This window comes from Sciurus carolinensis, chromosome 3 (genome assembly GCF_902686445.1).
Source record: "Sciurus carolinensis chromosome 3, mSciCar1.2, whole genome shotgun sequence".
Taxonomy (NCBI): domain Eukaryota; kingdom Metazoa; phylum Chordata; class Mammalia; order Rodentia; family Sciuridae; genus Sciurus; species Sciurus carolinensis.
In genome coordinates this window covers 26,863,269-26,880,136 of record NC_062215.1, presented here as the reverse complement: position 1 = coordinate 26,880,136, position 16,868 = coordinate 26,863,269, and the positions used below count along the sequence as shown (strand labels likewise).

The 16,868-nt window shown below is 39.2% G+C and overlaps 2 protein-coding genes across 15 annotated transcripts in view; one reads left to right on the top strand and one right to left on the bottom strand.

The window, feature by feature from the left end:
- The window catches only part of Utp18 (UTP18 small subunit processome component), a 34,945-nt gene extending 22,131 nt beyond the window's left edge, over positions 1-12,814 (bottom strand). Inside the window, exons 1-4 of the mRNA XM_047542707.1 lie at positions 12,387-12,814; positions 10,671-10,783; positions 8,211-8,309; positions 3,642-3,709 (exon numbers count right to left, since the gene is read on the bottom strand). Of these exons, the coding sequence (XP_047398663.1) occupies positions 3,642-3,709; positions 8,211-8,309; positions 10,671-10,783; positions 12,387-12,728 (622 nt within the window). The 5' untranslated portion in view covers positions 12,729-12,814. The remainder of the gene's footprint in view (positions 1-3,641; positions 3,710-8,210; positions 8,310-10,670; positions 10,784-12,386) is intronic.
- Positions 12,222-16,868, top strand: part of Mbtd1 (mbt domain containing 1) — a 63,664-nt gene continuing 59,017 nt past the window's right edge. For 10 of the 14 annotated variants that reach the window (XR_007107560.1, XR_007107561.1, XM_047542695.1 and 7 more), the window contains exons 1-2: positions 13,253-13,471; positions 14,084-14,145. The gene's annotated coding sequence lies outside the window, so the exon portion shown is untranslated. Of the gene's footprint in view, positions 13,187-13,252; positions 13,508-14,083; positions 14,146-16,868 lie in introns of those variants that run through there. The other 4 variants (XM_047542696.1, XM_047542691.1, XM_047542697.1 and 1 more) reach the window with 2 other exon arrangements.

The window sequence follows — 16,868 nt, the reverse complement described above, 5'->3', positions numbered from 1 at the left end:
CCAAAGGCCAAATGCTTTCTCTGAAAATTGGATGATGATACATAATGGGGGGGCCCCTCTGGAGGCGGGTAAGAGAAGAATGGAGGCACTTTGGATTGTATAGAGGGAAATGGGACAGGAGGGGAAGAGGGAAGGAAAGATAGTGGACTGAGACAGACATCATTACCCTATGTACATGTATGATTACACAAATGGTGTGAATCTACATTGTGTACAACCATAGAAACAAAAAGTTGTACCCCATTTGTGTACAATGAATCAAAATGCAGTATGTAAAAATTAAAAATTTAAAAATTAAAAAAAAAAAAAAAAAAAAGAAAAGAAAATCTTCCAGGAACTTAAATCCAACTTTGAATCTTCATAATTCCTCATGGAACAAAATGCTCTGGGACTGCTCATGCTCCCTGCCCAATTACCTACCCAGGAGCAAACATCATCCTAGACCTAATTAATCCACATGACTCTTCAGATATAAGGTCCAACACTCAATGAAAATGTAACCAGGCCAATATTGATGAAATAATTTGCTTGGGCAGGGTGGCACACGCTTATAACCCCAACACTTCAGGAGGCTGAAGTAGGAGGAATGCAAGTTAGAGGTTAGCCTCAGCAACTTGGCGAGACCCTCAGCAACTACGCAAGACCCTGTCTCAAATTATAAAATAAAAAGGTCTGGGGATGAAGCTGATTGATAAAGTACCCCTGGGTTCAGTCCCCGGTACAATAAAAAGAAAAAGTGAAATAAGATAACCTGACTACAAATGAAAGGGGAAAACAGACAATTCCCAGAGGTGGCCTAGGTAATGAAGTTGGCAGACATAAACTTGAAAAGAATTTTGCTTACTTGTATAAGAATAATGAAAGATAATACTCAAAATTGAGCCAAAGAAGTAGAATATTTTTCTAAAAGACCCTAATGGGAATTCTAGAATTGAAAAATGAAGTAATAAAAATTTAGCCCCCAATGGATGTTTTACCAGTATATCAAAGTTAGTTGAAGAGAAAATGAGTGGTCTGGAAAATGGATTAAAAAAAAAAAAAAAAAAAAAAAAAAAATCCAGACTGAGGTACAGGGAAAAAAAAAGAAAGAGAGAGAGAAAACATTTAACAAACATTCAAACTGGCATCCCAGAAGGAATGGAAGACTAGAAAAGAAACATTTGATGAGATAACAGTTGAGAATTTCCAAAACTCACAAAATACATCGAGTCAGATTCAAAAGCACTGTGACACCCAGGCAGAATACAAAGTAAGCTAAAATGACTGGAGGGAAGGGGAAAGGGGTAAAATTAAAAACAGTAATAACAACAAAACGATCCCTGATACTAACAAATTTTGGAGCTGTGTGATGCTACTTTTGTTATGTTTAAAGGGAAGTACTTCTTTAAAAGAAACTCAATGATGCATTTAAAAATATGTTGGACATAATTGTGAAGCTGGATTCCCGTCACCATTCTGCCAATAAATATACCCTGGGCAAGCCACTTCTCTCTTTGAAGCTCTCTCATCTGTAAAAATGAAGATATAAGCTAGAATATCCCAGATGGCAGCAGACTGGCAACTGCTGACTTTCTGTTTCCTTTTTCCCCTGGGCACAAGGCCAAACGAAACTTCCTGGCATCCCTTAAGGTTATTGTGACCTCATGATTAAGTTATAGCAAAAAAAAAAAAAAAAAGGAGGCAAAAGTATCATAAACCTTTTAGGTAAGGCCAATAAAAACCTCCTCTGTGTGAGCATCTCTCTCTACCCCTATGAATCAAGTGATGTCAATACTTGGACAGTTTTAAAAGGAAGACCCGGCCCAGAAACAGCAGACCTTTCATCTTGGTCCCTGAAGGAGGGCATCACCTTCTTACCAGCCCAATTTGATGTGCACAAAAACAAACCTTCTATGTGATTAAATCACTGGGAGCTGGGAGCTGGATGTCAGGGGTTCACTGTTTCAACAGATAGCACAACCTTATCCATAATTACACAGATCTAAAAAGTTGTTGATCTATAAATGCAGCATTCTAAAGTGCATAATAAAGACATTTCATACAGGAGAACAGACTAGTGACCTAGTGTCTACAAACATGTCATAAAAATGGCTACCAAGGAACAAGGGATGTTTAATAAGTCAAAAAACAGAAAAAAAACCTTAGGAAGAAGGAAGACATTTCTCAAATAAAAGCTTTATATGAAAGAGAGCTTATATAATCCATATATGTTCAAAAGGCAGGACTAGAGTTGTTGGGAGACAAGTTTCAAAAAAAAAAAAAAAAAAATCATAACGATTAGTTCCTAAAGAAAAGAGGAATGCAGCTGAGGCTGTGGCTCAGTGGTAGTGTGCTTGCCTAGCATGCATGAGGCCCTGGGTTCGATTCTCAGCACCACATAAAAATAAAATAAAGGTATTAAGTCCATCTAAAAAACTATATATATTAAAAAAAAAAAAAGAAAAGAGGAATAAACAGTCTAGTAACAAGAACAACATTATTTGATATATTTAAGCAGATGATAATATTGTAAAAAAAGATTCTTAAAGATTCTTATTATCACTAAGAGTCCTTCATCCTCTAAGAGGATCTGATTAGAAATAAGGTATTTTTCAACTCAGACTGAAATTTCCAACAAACTTAAACAAAACACTCACTCCCTGCACTTAAAGACCACAAGGGTTAATGGGGGTGGGAAGTAGGTAGAGGTGGTGAGAATCAAACAGCACTCACCAGATAACAAGGATGCTAAGAAGGAGCTCCTGGGAAGATAAACTCTAGACTTCCTGAAGGATTTTAAAGGTCAATACCAAGTCTAAAATTTACAACTTGGAACCCAGAAATCATATCGTGGTTAACCCATCTGTATTTACAATATCTAAATTCAAAGGGCATTAAAAACCAGAACAGTAATGATACAAGTCAACTTTAAAAACTAGAGGTGAAACCAGATTTTTAGGATTAATCATCTGGGCTTGATCTGACATGTACTCCATGAAAAGACATCCCATTTTTAAGTGGACAGCTAGATTAGCTGCCATTATCTTCACAAAGGGCTCTGAATCAAGAAGTAATGTTACTTGTTTTTCCTTAATCCTCTACCATAATGCAACATAGCTCTGTTGATGAAAAAATAAAATTCATCTACCCTTTATTTTCCTTACAGGGCAGAATGTACTATAGATTGAATATCCTTTATCTGAAATGCTTGGAACCAGAAGTGTTTTGGATCATATATTTTGGAATATTTGCACATGCATATTGAGCTATCTTGGGAATGGGATCCAAGGCTAAACATGAAATCCACTTATGTTTCATATATGTCTTATACACATAACCTGAAGGTAATTTTATATAATACTTTTAATAATTTTGTGCATGAATAAATTTCACGGTGTGGAGTCTTTCACTTGTGGCAACAAGTTGGTACTCAAAAAGTTTCAGATTCTGGAGCAATTCAGATGTCGAGTTAGGAATGCTCAACTTGTATTAAATCTTACACTATTAAAAAAGGGTTCCTTCAGAGAAATGGTAAACTTCAAAATCAAATTTTTTTCAAAAAAAGATGTATTTGAAACACTAAGGAATCTTAAGAAAGCTCAAATAACAACAGAACAGGCAAAGGGACTTATTTACTAACAAACAGAGCTATCAACACTCACCATCTGAAGATGCTTTCCGCTTATTACTCTCTGCCCAGGCAGGTACTCCTCCCATCGCATGCTGGAATCTAAGCAAAAGTATTTTTTTAAAAAATATAGTGTGATAATCACTGTATATTCATAAAGCTTGATACATTTAAAAACTAGTTTAGAGCACCCTTGAGAGAACATAATTTCTTCCAAAGAAGTTACTACCTTCAAAAATAGAAGTTATCTTTACTTACACAGAACAGTCCCCCACTGCTTATATTGGAAATTTGTATGAACCTTTCCCCAGCTCAACTGCTGGATACAAGACACCTGCATACCTATTTGTTGTTAAATGATGTCTAGTTAAGTGACTATCTGTTCATTTCAAAACATCTTAGATGTGAGGACTAATTAAGGAAGTTATAAAACAAATGGTATATTATGTAAATGACTGAACACATCTGAAAGAAAATGATCAGATTGGAATATACAAAAGTTCATCCCCTATCATTAAAATAAGATGGGAGCATTTTACTCTGGAGAGTAAGTTTTTAAAAGAAGCATGATTAACAATGAAAAAAAGAAGTGTGCTGGCTGTATTCCGAACAACTGGTAAGTGAAAGAGGACAAAAAGTTATTCTAATTTTTTAATGCAAAAGAACAAACTAGCCCACAAACTAAACCCAGGAGCCATAAACAACCAGAAAACCAGACAAAAATATATGAAGTAACTATTTTCAGAAAACGGAAAACAGGCACCACAGGACTGTGATTCTTGAGAGAAGGAACATAAAAAGGTGAGCCCTACCAGGACCAGGAATTTTCCCCTATTGGCATTTAAGACTCTGGCACAGGTAACCAACCTGGAAGAAGCTACTCTGCAGAAGAGAGAAAGAGCTCCAGAAATCTGCATAAAAGTCCAATGACAACTCTCCTGAATATTAACTAAGCTGCACACTCATGAGATGAGCTCTATGAGGTCAGGCAAAGAAGTACAAAGGAGCTAAGTCACACAGAACCAAAGCCAAGACATTCAAATTCCAACCACCTAGAAGGAAGGTCCTCAATTCAACACTCAGCATTCAGTAGAGATACCAGAAAGATCATGCCTTAGTAAAGGCGCTAAAGCAGTCTAGACCTGCTTAAAAACAAATCTTGAAAGAATCAAAGTGATTTGCAAAACAAACGCCTGCCAAGACAAAAAGCAAAAAACAACATGGACCATAAGTCAAATTACTACACATGCAATAAAGAAAAACATGAACTGTAACAAAAAAAAAAATCAAATAATAGAAACAGAAATGACAGACCTGATAGATTAGCACTCAGACTTTAAGATAACAAATATACCCAAGTATTTAAAGTATGACCACAATGAAAAGAGAAAGTAAAGTAGAAAGGTTTCAAGTTGAAAAGATCCTCTAAAGCTAAAAAATACAATGTTTGAAATAATGTGCCAAATGAGTTTAACAGATTCAAAAGACTACATGCTGTATCACCTTATTCATATGACATTCTGTAAAAGGCAAATCTATAAGGTCAGAAAACAGATTACTGTTTGTCAGGGGCTAAAGGTGTTATAAGTAGAGGAGAGAGGGTTGACTACAAAGGGGCATCGGACGCTTTTGAGGGTGATGGCAATGTTATATATCTTGATTCTCTTATAATTGTGGTGGTGCTTGGATGTTAAATACTGAACATATTTAACAAAATTCACAGAGTAACACTTAAAATTGAATTTCACTCTGTAGATTATGGAAGGTAGGTTTCGTTCGTTTGTTATTTCCACAATCCCAGAGTGCTGGGGCACTCTGTAGATTATGCATCAGTAAACCTACAATAAAAAAAAAAAACACAGCATGCATGAAGCCCTGGGTTCAATCTTCAGCAGTAAGTGAAAAAAAAAAAGATTCCACGATGTGCCAAGCATGGGGTCCCCAGACCCTGGCAAAGTCAGTCCTTAAGAAGCTCGAGGCCAGAAATTACTGCCTCCAGGAGTGGAGCACCAAGAAGTGAAGCACATTGCCAAATGCAAAGGAAAAGACTGGTCCCAGCAGTCTGCAGTGCAGGGACTAGGGGAATGGGGCAGTCAGACCTGCACATAGCCACCCGCAAGCCTGTAGAGGAAAGAGTGGGCTTGTTTCTGTTCTTATTTTTTATTCCTTCTTTTAACCCTTAAATATGTTTCTTTCAAAAATGTTTCAAACTGCCACCTCCCAAAAAAAGGATAATAATGCAAAGAACCTCTAAGAACATAAAATGTGTTAAGCTTGAATTGGAAGAATCAATATAAAATCATTATCTTAAAATACATACATATATATATATATATATGTATATACACACACACACACACACACATATATATTTCTGTTCAACTTTTAAAGAGCCCAGAAACAATAAAATCCTAACAGTAACCATACTCTAGGTATGATTTCCCATTGAAAAGAACCAGGGTTCCTGGAAAACAGGCTCATTCAAGCCATGGAAAGGACAAAGGAAACCCGGAACACCTTTGAGGCCAGAAAAGAGGAAATATGAACACAGGCGCCAACTACGAAGGGCTCTTCTGTAGGCCAGATCTGGACAATTAGAGCAAAGACCTATGACAACTGATTATAAAACACTGAAAAAACAAAAACCCATGAATTCAAAAGAATACCAACAAAATCCTGGTAGGGAGTGGGGAATTATTCTTTTCAAAAAGATCAGAAATAGGCCCACCATTAAATGTAGAATGAGAACCAAAATAAAACCATAATTTGCAAACAAAGTTCACATTTACTTACAAAACAGAAAACTGTACAAAACAAGACACAGTACATAGTTCAAACTATTTAAAACACACACAGATCACATAGTAGTTTAAATAAGATCACATATTAGTAACCACATAGTAGTAACTCACAATATAATAAGACCACATAGTAGTAGCACACAGACTTCTATTCCAGTTAACTTGTCCAGCTTAAAATCCATACCCAAGACCATAATTACTAACTTCTACCCTGAATTTTATCCCTATGGCTAACCCCAGACCCAAATTCTATAAATATTCTTCCAGAATTCCTTCTCAGACACTGAGACTCCCTCAAGATGGTGTTTTCTCCTCTTTAGTAAACTTAATAAAACCAACTCCATAGAATCAATAGGCTTCTGTTATCTACATATGAGCTCTTCAACAAGTACTTCAACCAGAGAGAAAAATACACCATTTTGCTACCCCTAAAGTAGTAACTACCCCAGGCAATAATAATTACCAATGAAGGTTTTTAAACCCTTAGGTGAGTTTCTTGGAAAAACAGGTTATTCATACACTGCCCAAGAACATCACCAATTATTTGCTAATTGCAAAGGAGAGGTTAAAACTTTTAAAACAAAAGTTATCCAGTGGTCCAAAACCTTCAGTGATCATGCTCTGCATTATTAGTGACGCAAATATTAGTAACAATTAGTACACATCATCTTAAGATTCCTGCAAAAATGTTTCATTTTATTTTTAGCCCATAAAAAACCCAAATGAGGGCTGGGGTTGTGGCTCAGTGGTGGAGCGCTTGCCTAGCATGTGTGAGGCACTGGGTTTGATCTTCAGTACCACATATAAATAAATGAATAAATCAAGGTCCATCAACATCTAAAAAAAAAAAAAGAAACCCAAATGATGAAAGATCTCCACAATGAAAAAATAATCAGACTGGGGAGGAGGAAATAGGTAGTACCTGATAATGGATATAGGCTGATGAAAATGTTTGGAAACTAGAATGAAGAGATCATTGTACAATACTGTGAATATACTAAATGCCAGTAACTGTGCACTTCAAAATGGCTGCATTTTTAAAATTAAAACTAAAAAAAAAAAAACCATTATACTTATGTGAATTTCACCTCAATGAGAAAAAGTCGGAAAGGATTAGATTATAAGGCATTCTACAAAACAAGCCTGAACATTTAAAGAAAAATAAAAACCAGTATCATTTGGAGAAAAAAAAAACTAAAAGATGCGGATAACTGATTTAGACTAAAAGAGATTTAAGAGACATCAAGTCAAAATATAAAGTATGAATCTCATGAGAACTAAAGAAATTAATACTGTCTGGCCATTAACTATTAATTTCCCTAAGTATGATAATACTGTGACTATGAAGGAAAGTCTCTCTAAACTTAGGTGATGCACCCTGAGGAATTTAGGGGCAAAGTGCTGCATTATCTGCACCTTGTTCTTAAATAGACTGGGAAAAGACACACACACAAATACACAATGCAAATATGGCAAATTTGTTTGAAAAATCATTGTACCAAGGTGAACAGATGCTTAAATATAAAACTGAGGAAAAGAGTTTATTGAATTGAATAAGCAAGTTAACTATTATTACTGATTATATTTAGAGGTACCACTACAAGTTTTCTTTCAAATTTTCTTTGCATCTGTTTTATCCCCTCCCCCAAATACTGACACACAATCACTGCCTCCAATAGCAATGCTCTTACTGTTTCATAATGGAAATGTGACTATCCAAGAAACAGCCAAAAATGGAGCAAACCAAACAAAATGCTGGTTACATACCTCTTGGTAAATCATATGGAAAAAAGGACACTTACTCTTCTTTCAGTCTCTTCTGAAGTTTTTCTTTGGTAAGTTTACTTTCGCTTGCGTTTTTCATCATATCTTTCCGAAACCGATTATTCACCATGTCAACCCTATAAAATACAGAACAGTATATTTTAAACAATTTTAAGAGTCATCTTAAACTGTTGCTGCCTTTAGTATATTGAGAAAACACTTACTGGAATAATACAAGTCAAGATTACTGGAATAATACAAGTCAAGATTAGTAAAATGCGTAACATCTCACATGTAATCTCCATTCTTCCTCCTTTGAAGTCTTCAACATTTTGAATCATCTAGCTTACCCTATGGAGAGCTAGAATTTCAGAAAAATCTTCATGCCTCATTTACATACTTTATACCATTCTCCAAAATAAATCCCAGGTAGGTCAAAGAGTTAAGCGTACAAAAAGCAAACCTTAAAATACTATGAAGGAGCTGCACGCAGTGACACATGCTTATAACCTTAGCAACTCCAGAGGCTAAGGCAGGAGGATAGCAAGCTTGACACCAGCCTCAGGAACTTACAGACCCTGTCTCAAAATTTAAAAATAAAAAGGGCTGGGGATGTAGCTCAGTGGTGGAGTAACCCTGGGGTTCAACTCCCAGTATCAAAAAACTACATATATATACTATCAAGCAAATACATAGACAAATGTCTATCTTTCTGATAAAGAAAATTTTACTGTTAAAAGTAACAATAACAGGCTGGGATTGGGGCTCAGTGATAGAGCACTTGGCTAAGCACATATGAGGCACTGGGTTCCATCCTCAGCATCACATAAAAATAAATAAAACAAAGGTACTGTGTCCATCTACAACTAGAAAATATATTTTTAAAAAGTAACAGTAAAACTAATGAAGGAGAAGTTTCACAAATTCGACATCTAAAAATTTAAAACTTCTGTGCACAGAAAGCTGGGCACATAAATATGACACATAAAGGTTTGAAATTCTCAATGTAAGGAACTTGATCATTAAGAAACGATCTCCAATAGATAAAGATATAACACAAAATACTTATAAGAAATGCAAGTGGCACAATAACGCACCAGTAAAAAAAATATGGAAAAAAAAAAAGTAGGGGGAAAAAAATGAACACCAGTGGCTAAAAAAATGAACACCAGTGGCTAATTAGAGAAATAAGTTTTCTGAACAGAAATATCACACTGACAAAATTGGGGGAAAAAAAAAAATCACTGGTTTTAAAAACAAAAAGGGGAAGATAAACTGGTATGCAGTCCAGCAGTATTAATCAAGAGTCTTAAAAATATGTGTGCTCACCAGGCACAGTGGCACACGCCTGTAATCCCAGTGGCTTGGGAGGCTGAGCGAGAAGATTGCGAGTTCAAAGTCAGTCACAGCAATGTCGAGTCACTAAGCAACTCAATATGACCCTGTCTCTAAATAAAATACAAAATAGGGCTGGGGAGGTGGCTCAGTAGTTGAGTGTCCCTGAATTCAATCCTGAGGGGGAGGAGGGATCTGTGCTTTGATCAAGTAATTCAACCTCAAAGAATCTTTCTTAAGGAATTAATTTAAAAAATATAAGAAGATTTATTTATAAAGATGTTTATCTCAGCACTGTTATTAAAGAGAAAAGTAAAGAAATCTATCCGCCCAACAGTAGGTACGGAAATTATGGTTGGCTCACACAACAGGCTAAAACAGTCACTTAAAATATGTTGGTAAGAGGAACAAAGGGAAGGAAGGGAGGTTGGGAATAAGAAAGACAGTAGAATGAATCAGACATAACTTTCCTAGCCTTGTATCTGAATACACAACCATGGTAACTTTGCATGGCATACACCACAGGAATAGGACCCTAATTAGAATAAGTTATACTCTATGCATGTACAATTTGCCAAAATACACTCTACTGTCAAGTATAACTAAAAAGAATAAAAATAAAAATAATTTTTAAAAAGTTGATAAAGGTCTTTGTTTTGAATGGAAAGAAATATTTGCCAATATAACTTTACATACAAATAAGTTATCAAATTAAGTATACAAAAGTACATGCTGAGTGTGCTAGCTTCCTTTCTTTTAACCCTTTACTCAGTTTCAGGCACTGCGCTAAAAGTTTTACGTGTACTATTTAATCAGAACAGCGTCTGATAATAGTTACTATAATTACATTCATTTTAAAAATAAAAAAGGCAGGTTCGAAACTTGTCCATGGTCAATTTGGAACTGGACAATTAAGGAAGCAAGCTCAACTCCAAACACTGTTCTTTTAGCTGATCAATAGTACAAAAGAGGAGATAGGCAAGAATGCCACATGTTAACAGTAGTTCTCTCAGTGGTTGGATTAGGAAGGACCTTTTCTATACTTACGAAAGTTCTTCAAATCTTCACATAATCACATATTTTTAAAGAGAATGGTCTTAAGACCTACTGAATTATTTTTGAGGTGTACAGAGGGATTTTGAAAGACAAATTAGGCAGCTTACATTTCCTCATCTTCATCTTCCTCATCCATCCAAACTGGCTGCTTCTGAGGGGGAAAAGAATCTTTTGCTTCATTCTCCACTTCCGAGTCATCAGAGTCTTCATGCAAGTGAACCTACAGAAAACAAAATGCCCTCAAGCACTGGGTCTTTCCCATCCCACAGTGGCCCACACCTTAAGTGACTTGAAGAATGCTTTGTTTTTATGGCCCACTGATGAAATAATGGGATGGAATGCTACCAAAGCAAATGCCAGAGGCAAAAGCAAAAAAAATTAGAACAGTGAATGACACCTCCAGGTAGACCAGCAAGGCAAACTGGAACAGTCAAGGACAGCAAATCAACATGCTGAAAGAAAAAGACCACAGTAGACAAGAAGAAAAGGTAAGTTAACAGGTGAAGAAAAGGGCAGAAGAAAGGGCCAAACCACAGAAATTTTAAGTCCCAAGGCAGATTAGAGTTAAAAATAACAAATATCATTAACTCCTATCTCATATTCTTAGATACATTGCTTGTTTTCTCTTAAGCATTCCTAATTCCACCTCTCTATCTCTTTACCAAACCATCAAATCTAAATCTTGCCCACAAAAATCCCCTTTACTTAATAGCTTCAGCCTTCCCCAACCCACATGACAGCAATGACCCACTATTTTCTACCTGTATTACTGTGGTTTAATAAGATTCAAAGCTCAACAAATCCCACCTCTGGTACACTGTTCCTCCTGACTACAAAAATTTCACCCTGTTTAGCACGCTTCCAGAACGAGTTCTCTAGAAATCCTTCTCTAGATTACAGCAACTTCTCCCCTAAGCACCCAAAGGAGGTGGCAATCAACAGATACTTGCTAAGTCAACATTATTTTAGCAAACATTGACAAGTAATTCTCAATCCTTCCTTGACCGAACTTATCTAAAATTTCACAGGCCTCCTTCATACACTTATTTTCCTTCCGCAAAGATTTTCTTTTTTTCTCTTGAGTACTTATCACCAAATACTTGAATTTTACTTATTTATCATTTCCTTATCTTCCATCTCTGCCACAAGCTCCAAGAAGACAGGGATTTTTCTCAGTTTTGTCCACCACTATGTCTTGGAATCTCTATCTTGGGACAAAAGCCAGATTTAGAATTTTTTTTAAAAAGTAGAGTGCAAAAATTATAATCAATCCTACGGGGTTTGTCATCGCCTGGCAAAGTATCAAAGACCTACATATTCTGCTAAACAAACGAATACGCTATCATTTTCAAAAGTTGGTGCACGACATGATGGAGCCCAGAGATTGTTAAAACGCATATTCCCAGGCTTGTGCCCACCAACTGATTCCATTACCGAACTGGAACTCCTTGAATCACTGGCAAGGAACTGGGGCAGGTGATCCAAACGAACACGCCGAGTTCGGGCAGATCGCAGAGCAGATCCGCCCAAGATGCTCACGACTACAGTTCGCTAAACAAATACGAGCTGAGCGCCTGCTGCATACGAGGCGCAGTGGCTCCTCCCGAGCGGAGAAAGGCGTGGTCTGAGCCCGCCCTAGCTTGCAGTCCAGCGCGGGAAGGCGGGGTACGCGCAGCGGCGCCCCTCGGCGCCAGCCTTCAGGGCTTCCTCCCTCCCACCTGAGCGCTCGCCGCCACAGGTCGCCCAGGCTCCGCCCTCAAAGCCTCGCCGCCCACCGCGCGCCCTGCCGGAACGCGGCCGGCCCGCGCCGGGACCTCCCTCACCCGCGGGCCCTGCAGCCGCCGCAGCAGCGTGTCCGCGTCGTCCTCGACATCACCGAAGACCAGCTCTTCCAAGCACCGCTCTACTGCCGGTTTGTCCTCCTCCAGCGTCAGGCGATTCTGCTGCCGGAGCCGTCTCTCTTCTGCCGCCGCGGCGACTGTGATCGAAACGGCTGCGGCACTCGGCCTGGCTGGTGGTGTACGCCGGGATGAAGGGGCAGCTTTTCGGAGCGGCCCACCCGTCCCTGTGCTGGCTTTCTGGCCCAACCTCATTTGGGTCTTCCTGTCCGGCCTTGCGCGGGTCCTACGGTTCGGTTTCGACGGGCTCCTGCGTTCGGGCGGCATCGTTGGGTTTAAGAAGAAACGCAAGCGCTCACGTGGAGCCGCTCTGCGCGTGCGCACCGTCGCCTCTCCGGCCGCAGCCGAGGAAGTCCCGGGGGACCGGAAGGAGCCTGCGCAGCCTCTCGCCACGTGACCAAAACCCCCTACGTCACTCCCACTCCCCTCGCCAGCCCCTCCCCGTGTGGGAGTTCCTCCGGGAGGGCCAATCTTCCGGGTGTAGGGGGACGCGGCGTGACTGGAGTGGAAATTTTTTCCAACACAACTGCTGCAACATATTGAAAGGCACTCAAGAAAGCCAGAGTACAAACGGGGGTGACGGAATGAAACTTCTACTCTTCCTTTTGATCTTTTAACCACTCGACTTCACCCAAATCCCAAATACCTTTACTTCCCTTCGTATTGGTACGGTCCTTAGAGTACGGAGCCTGCAGAGGGTCCCACGCTGGAGGAGAGAAAGGAGGGTATGTAGGGAAGTGGGCCAATCGGGGCGCGGGTCACGGCGCAGGCGCGCTGGGGAGGGAGGGCTATGCTAATGTTGTTGATATCCTGGGGCCACCCGAGTTAAAGGGGGGAAATCCGGGGGCTGCCGCAGCCGCCACCAGTCTGAGCCCAGCTGGGGGCCCCCTGTAGTCGCCGCAGTCCCGGGGAGAGGCGCCTGCCCCCAGCTCGGGGAGGGGGCGCCGCGGGCTCGGGGAGCACGGACAACCCCTACCCATGAGGCCCTGATGGAAAACACAAAGGATCTGGTGAGAGCCGAGCGCGGCAGCCGCTTTGTGTGCCAGGTGGGGGGAACGCCTGCAGCTCCCCGACCCCAGGAACCCCGCAGCTCCCTGACCCGGCTCCCAGGCCTGCTTCTCCATCCCACGCCCCCTCCCCCTACCGACCGTTAAACGATTCAGGGGTTCCCCTCCCCCACCCCCTCAGCCCCGGACTCGTTTGGGTTCTTTCCTCCACTCTCTGGGGGAAAAAAATCGACAAGAAAGTTTTTCTGTGCCCTCCCACCCCCACCCTACTCTGACTGGAGAGAAAGGCTGAATCCGACACTTACTTTTTTAGGTGCCCAGGGTGGGAGAGTGGAATGGAGTCCTCACTTCCTTTGGGGGGTGGGCGTGGGGAAATATAATTTTGGTGCTTTGCAAAGAAGGTTCTTTTCGGTTTGGGGGACCAGTGCCGCGAGGCATTTTGCACGTGGAGGTGGAAATATTGAAAGGGGGCGGGGTGGGCACGTGTGGGAGGGAGAGGTGGGAGTGGTGTTTGGGAAGCCGCCACCAAGGCCGCTTATTTAAAAGGGTTCCAGATCGGTGGGCTTCTTTGACTACTGCGTTCTCTTTTGTGAAATAAAAATCCTAACATTTCAGAGTCGGAAGAGACATTAGAGGTCACCCAAAGCAGCCGTCCCCTCTGCAGCCTCTGAAAAGTGGTAGGTAGTCTGGCCTCTACTAAACCCCTACAAACACTGAGCGCTCACTACTGCCCAGGAAAGCCCCTTCGGTTTTTAAGTAGTTCTAATCGTTTGCCTACCCTTATTAGACCCTTCAGTCTCATTCATGTCCTGGTTAAGTTGCTCCTTTTTTTACTTCTCAAATTTTCTCTCACATCCTCCTCACCCACCCACTGCTCATTGGCCTATATTTTGTGTGCCAGGAAAGAACAGCAGGGAAGTGGAGGGAGGGGGGAGGATTTGAGAAAGTGAAGGCCAGCTGAAAACTTTGCTGGGTCAATTTCAAGTGTGCTGACTTACATATCTGAAGATGGTTGATACTGTTCTGATAGGAAACTAGGGAATTGAAATCAGGATTTCATGGCCATTTTCTCTCCCTAATGTACCTTTTTGAAATTAGAAATTTCATCATTTAGGTCTATCACAAAGCACATTTGATTGTTGCCTAAATCAGTTTCCCTAAGGATGCCTAAAATTGCATCCTGGGAATAGTACTAAAACCCTAGAAACATGAACCTGGTAGAGAACTGACACTACTACTCTCCCATCGTTTTGACCTGTATTCCTTGCAAACTGTAGGGGACCCTGCTGCCCAGCTTCTTTTTTTTTTTTTTTTTTTTTTTTTTTTACAGTTCTGTTTTTTATGAGATTTGAAATTTATGCAGCACTTTAATATTTGCTTGAAATTTACAATATTTTGATGCCCTATACATTAAAATGCACCAGTATTTGTCATTTGGTAGTTCAGTTTCAAATACATATTGTTGTTTAGTCTTTTAATGTTCTTCATTTAGTGAGCTCTGTTGCCTTCAGTAGTTTTTTTGGCAAAAGAATCTCGGGGCACATGTTTTTTTCCTTCCTAATTTGGTGAAGTGAGAGTCCAAACATAATGTAGAAGTAATGCATCTGGTCTAAAAGCCAGCAAATTAATTTTATCCTAAACTCCCAATTCCCTGTTTAGAATGTTAGAGCACATTTTTTTTCTTCCCCATCTTAGACTTACAGACTTGATTTGCTAGTGTGCTTAGACTGGTTTTTATTTACCTCAACACCAAAGAGTATTTAGAAAGAAAATAGCTGTCTTTTTTTGCACCACCTCCTCTGAATAACAAGTAGCTTCTATTTATATAGAACCCCATACTCAAGGCTTGTGAATAACTTGCAAATTATGGCAAAATATGTCCTGAATAAGTATCTGTTCATATGTGAAGCCATGTTTTTCAACCATCCAATTTTTAACTTTGTATAAACTTGGATATATAATATTTTCTTAAAATCTAATTACTAGAATTTAACATGGAATTGAATACTAGATCATGAAAAAAATTAATGGCGCTGTATAGTTGTGTCTTTAAAAATGTAATTAATATGGAGTTCCAAGTTGTTTTCCTGCTTACTTTAAATGTGAGCTGTCATGACATAAGTTGACTAACTTTGGAACCATTTGCCTTCTAAACATACTAGACAGGAACAACTGGTTTCACTTTTAAAGATGACACTGCTGTATTTTTTTATGACTAGTTATATGTTGACATTATTATCTAAGCCTTCCTTGATAGTCAGATGCTGCTTGTAGTCTTTAAGTTATTTTGGAAATTAAAATGAAAATTTATTTTAAAGTGGGTTAAAGCATATTACATAGTGGTCAAATGAAGGCAAAACAATCGTTCAAAAATGAAAATGACATATTAATATCATAAACCTTAAACTACTAGACTACTAAAAGCCAGGAATGCTCAGTGATTTCAGTGACCACCTTCTTTTTTTTTTTTTTTTTATTGTAAACAAATGGGATACATGTTGTTTCTCTGTTTGAACATGGCATAAAGGCATACCATTTGTGTAATCATAAATTTACATAGGGTAATGTTGTTTGATTCATAGTGACCACCTTCTAAACTTAAAAAAGTCACTATTCTTTGATGACTCTTTGTTTCTCACTTTTTCCTTTTTAAAATATTTACTAGATAAAATTTAACCTTGCACACTTAACAGTTCAGAGTAAAATGGTTAATATGTCTCATTAGTCCTAGGTTTTCACTTCCAAGAGAGATAAAAATAGAACAATAGAAAAAAGTTCTTAAAGTAGTTACAACAAGCCGAACTATGTCTCCCTACAACAGGGTATATTAATTATCCCAGACAGCTTTTGATCTTATGTGAAAATAACAGACTACTTTAGATTTTTTTTTTTTTTAAGAGGGGGGGCTACTGGTTGAACCCAGGGGCACTTAATCACACGGATCTACACCCCCAGTCCCTTTTTATTTTGAAACAGGGCTTCACCAAGTTGCTTAGGGCTTCACTGAATTACAGAGGCTGGTCTTGAACTTGTGATCCTCCTGCTTCAGCCTCCCAAGTTGCTGGGATTACAGGCAGGTAGCACTCTACACTTCAGGTCTTTTTTTTTTTAGTGAGCTTTTTTAAAGGATTTATTCCCATAAATTTAAAATTTATCTTCTTGCTTTGCTGGAATCCACAAGAAAAGGTACATGAGTGATAATTCCATTTGAACAAACCTAAATGTGAGGTAGGATGAAGTGATAGAGTGAAGGGGTGCTGGAAAATTAGGTTAGAGTTGTGATTCTACCACTGACTAGTTGCATACTTATTGAAGATCCTATGTCTTGGTTTTCTTAGCCCAGTTGAAGAGTTTATCTAGAGGGACTGGGGTTGTAGCTCAGTGGTAGAGCACTTGCCTA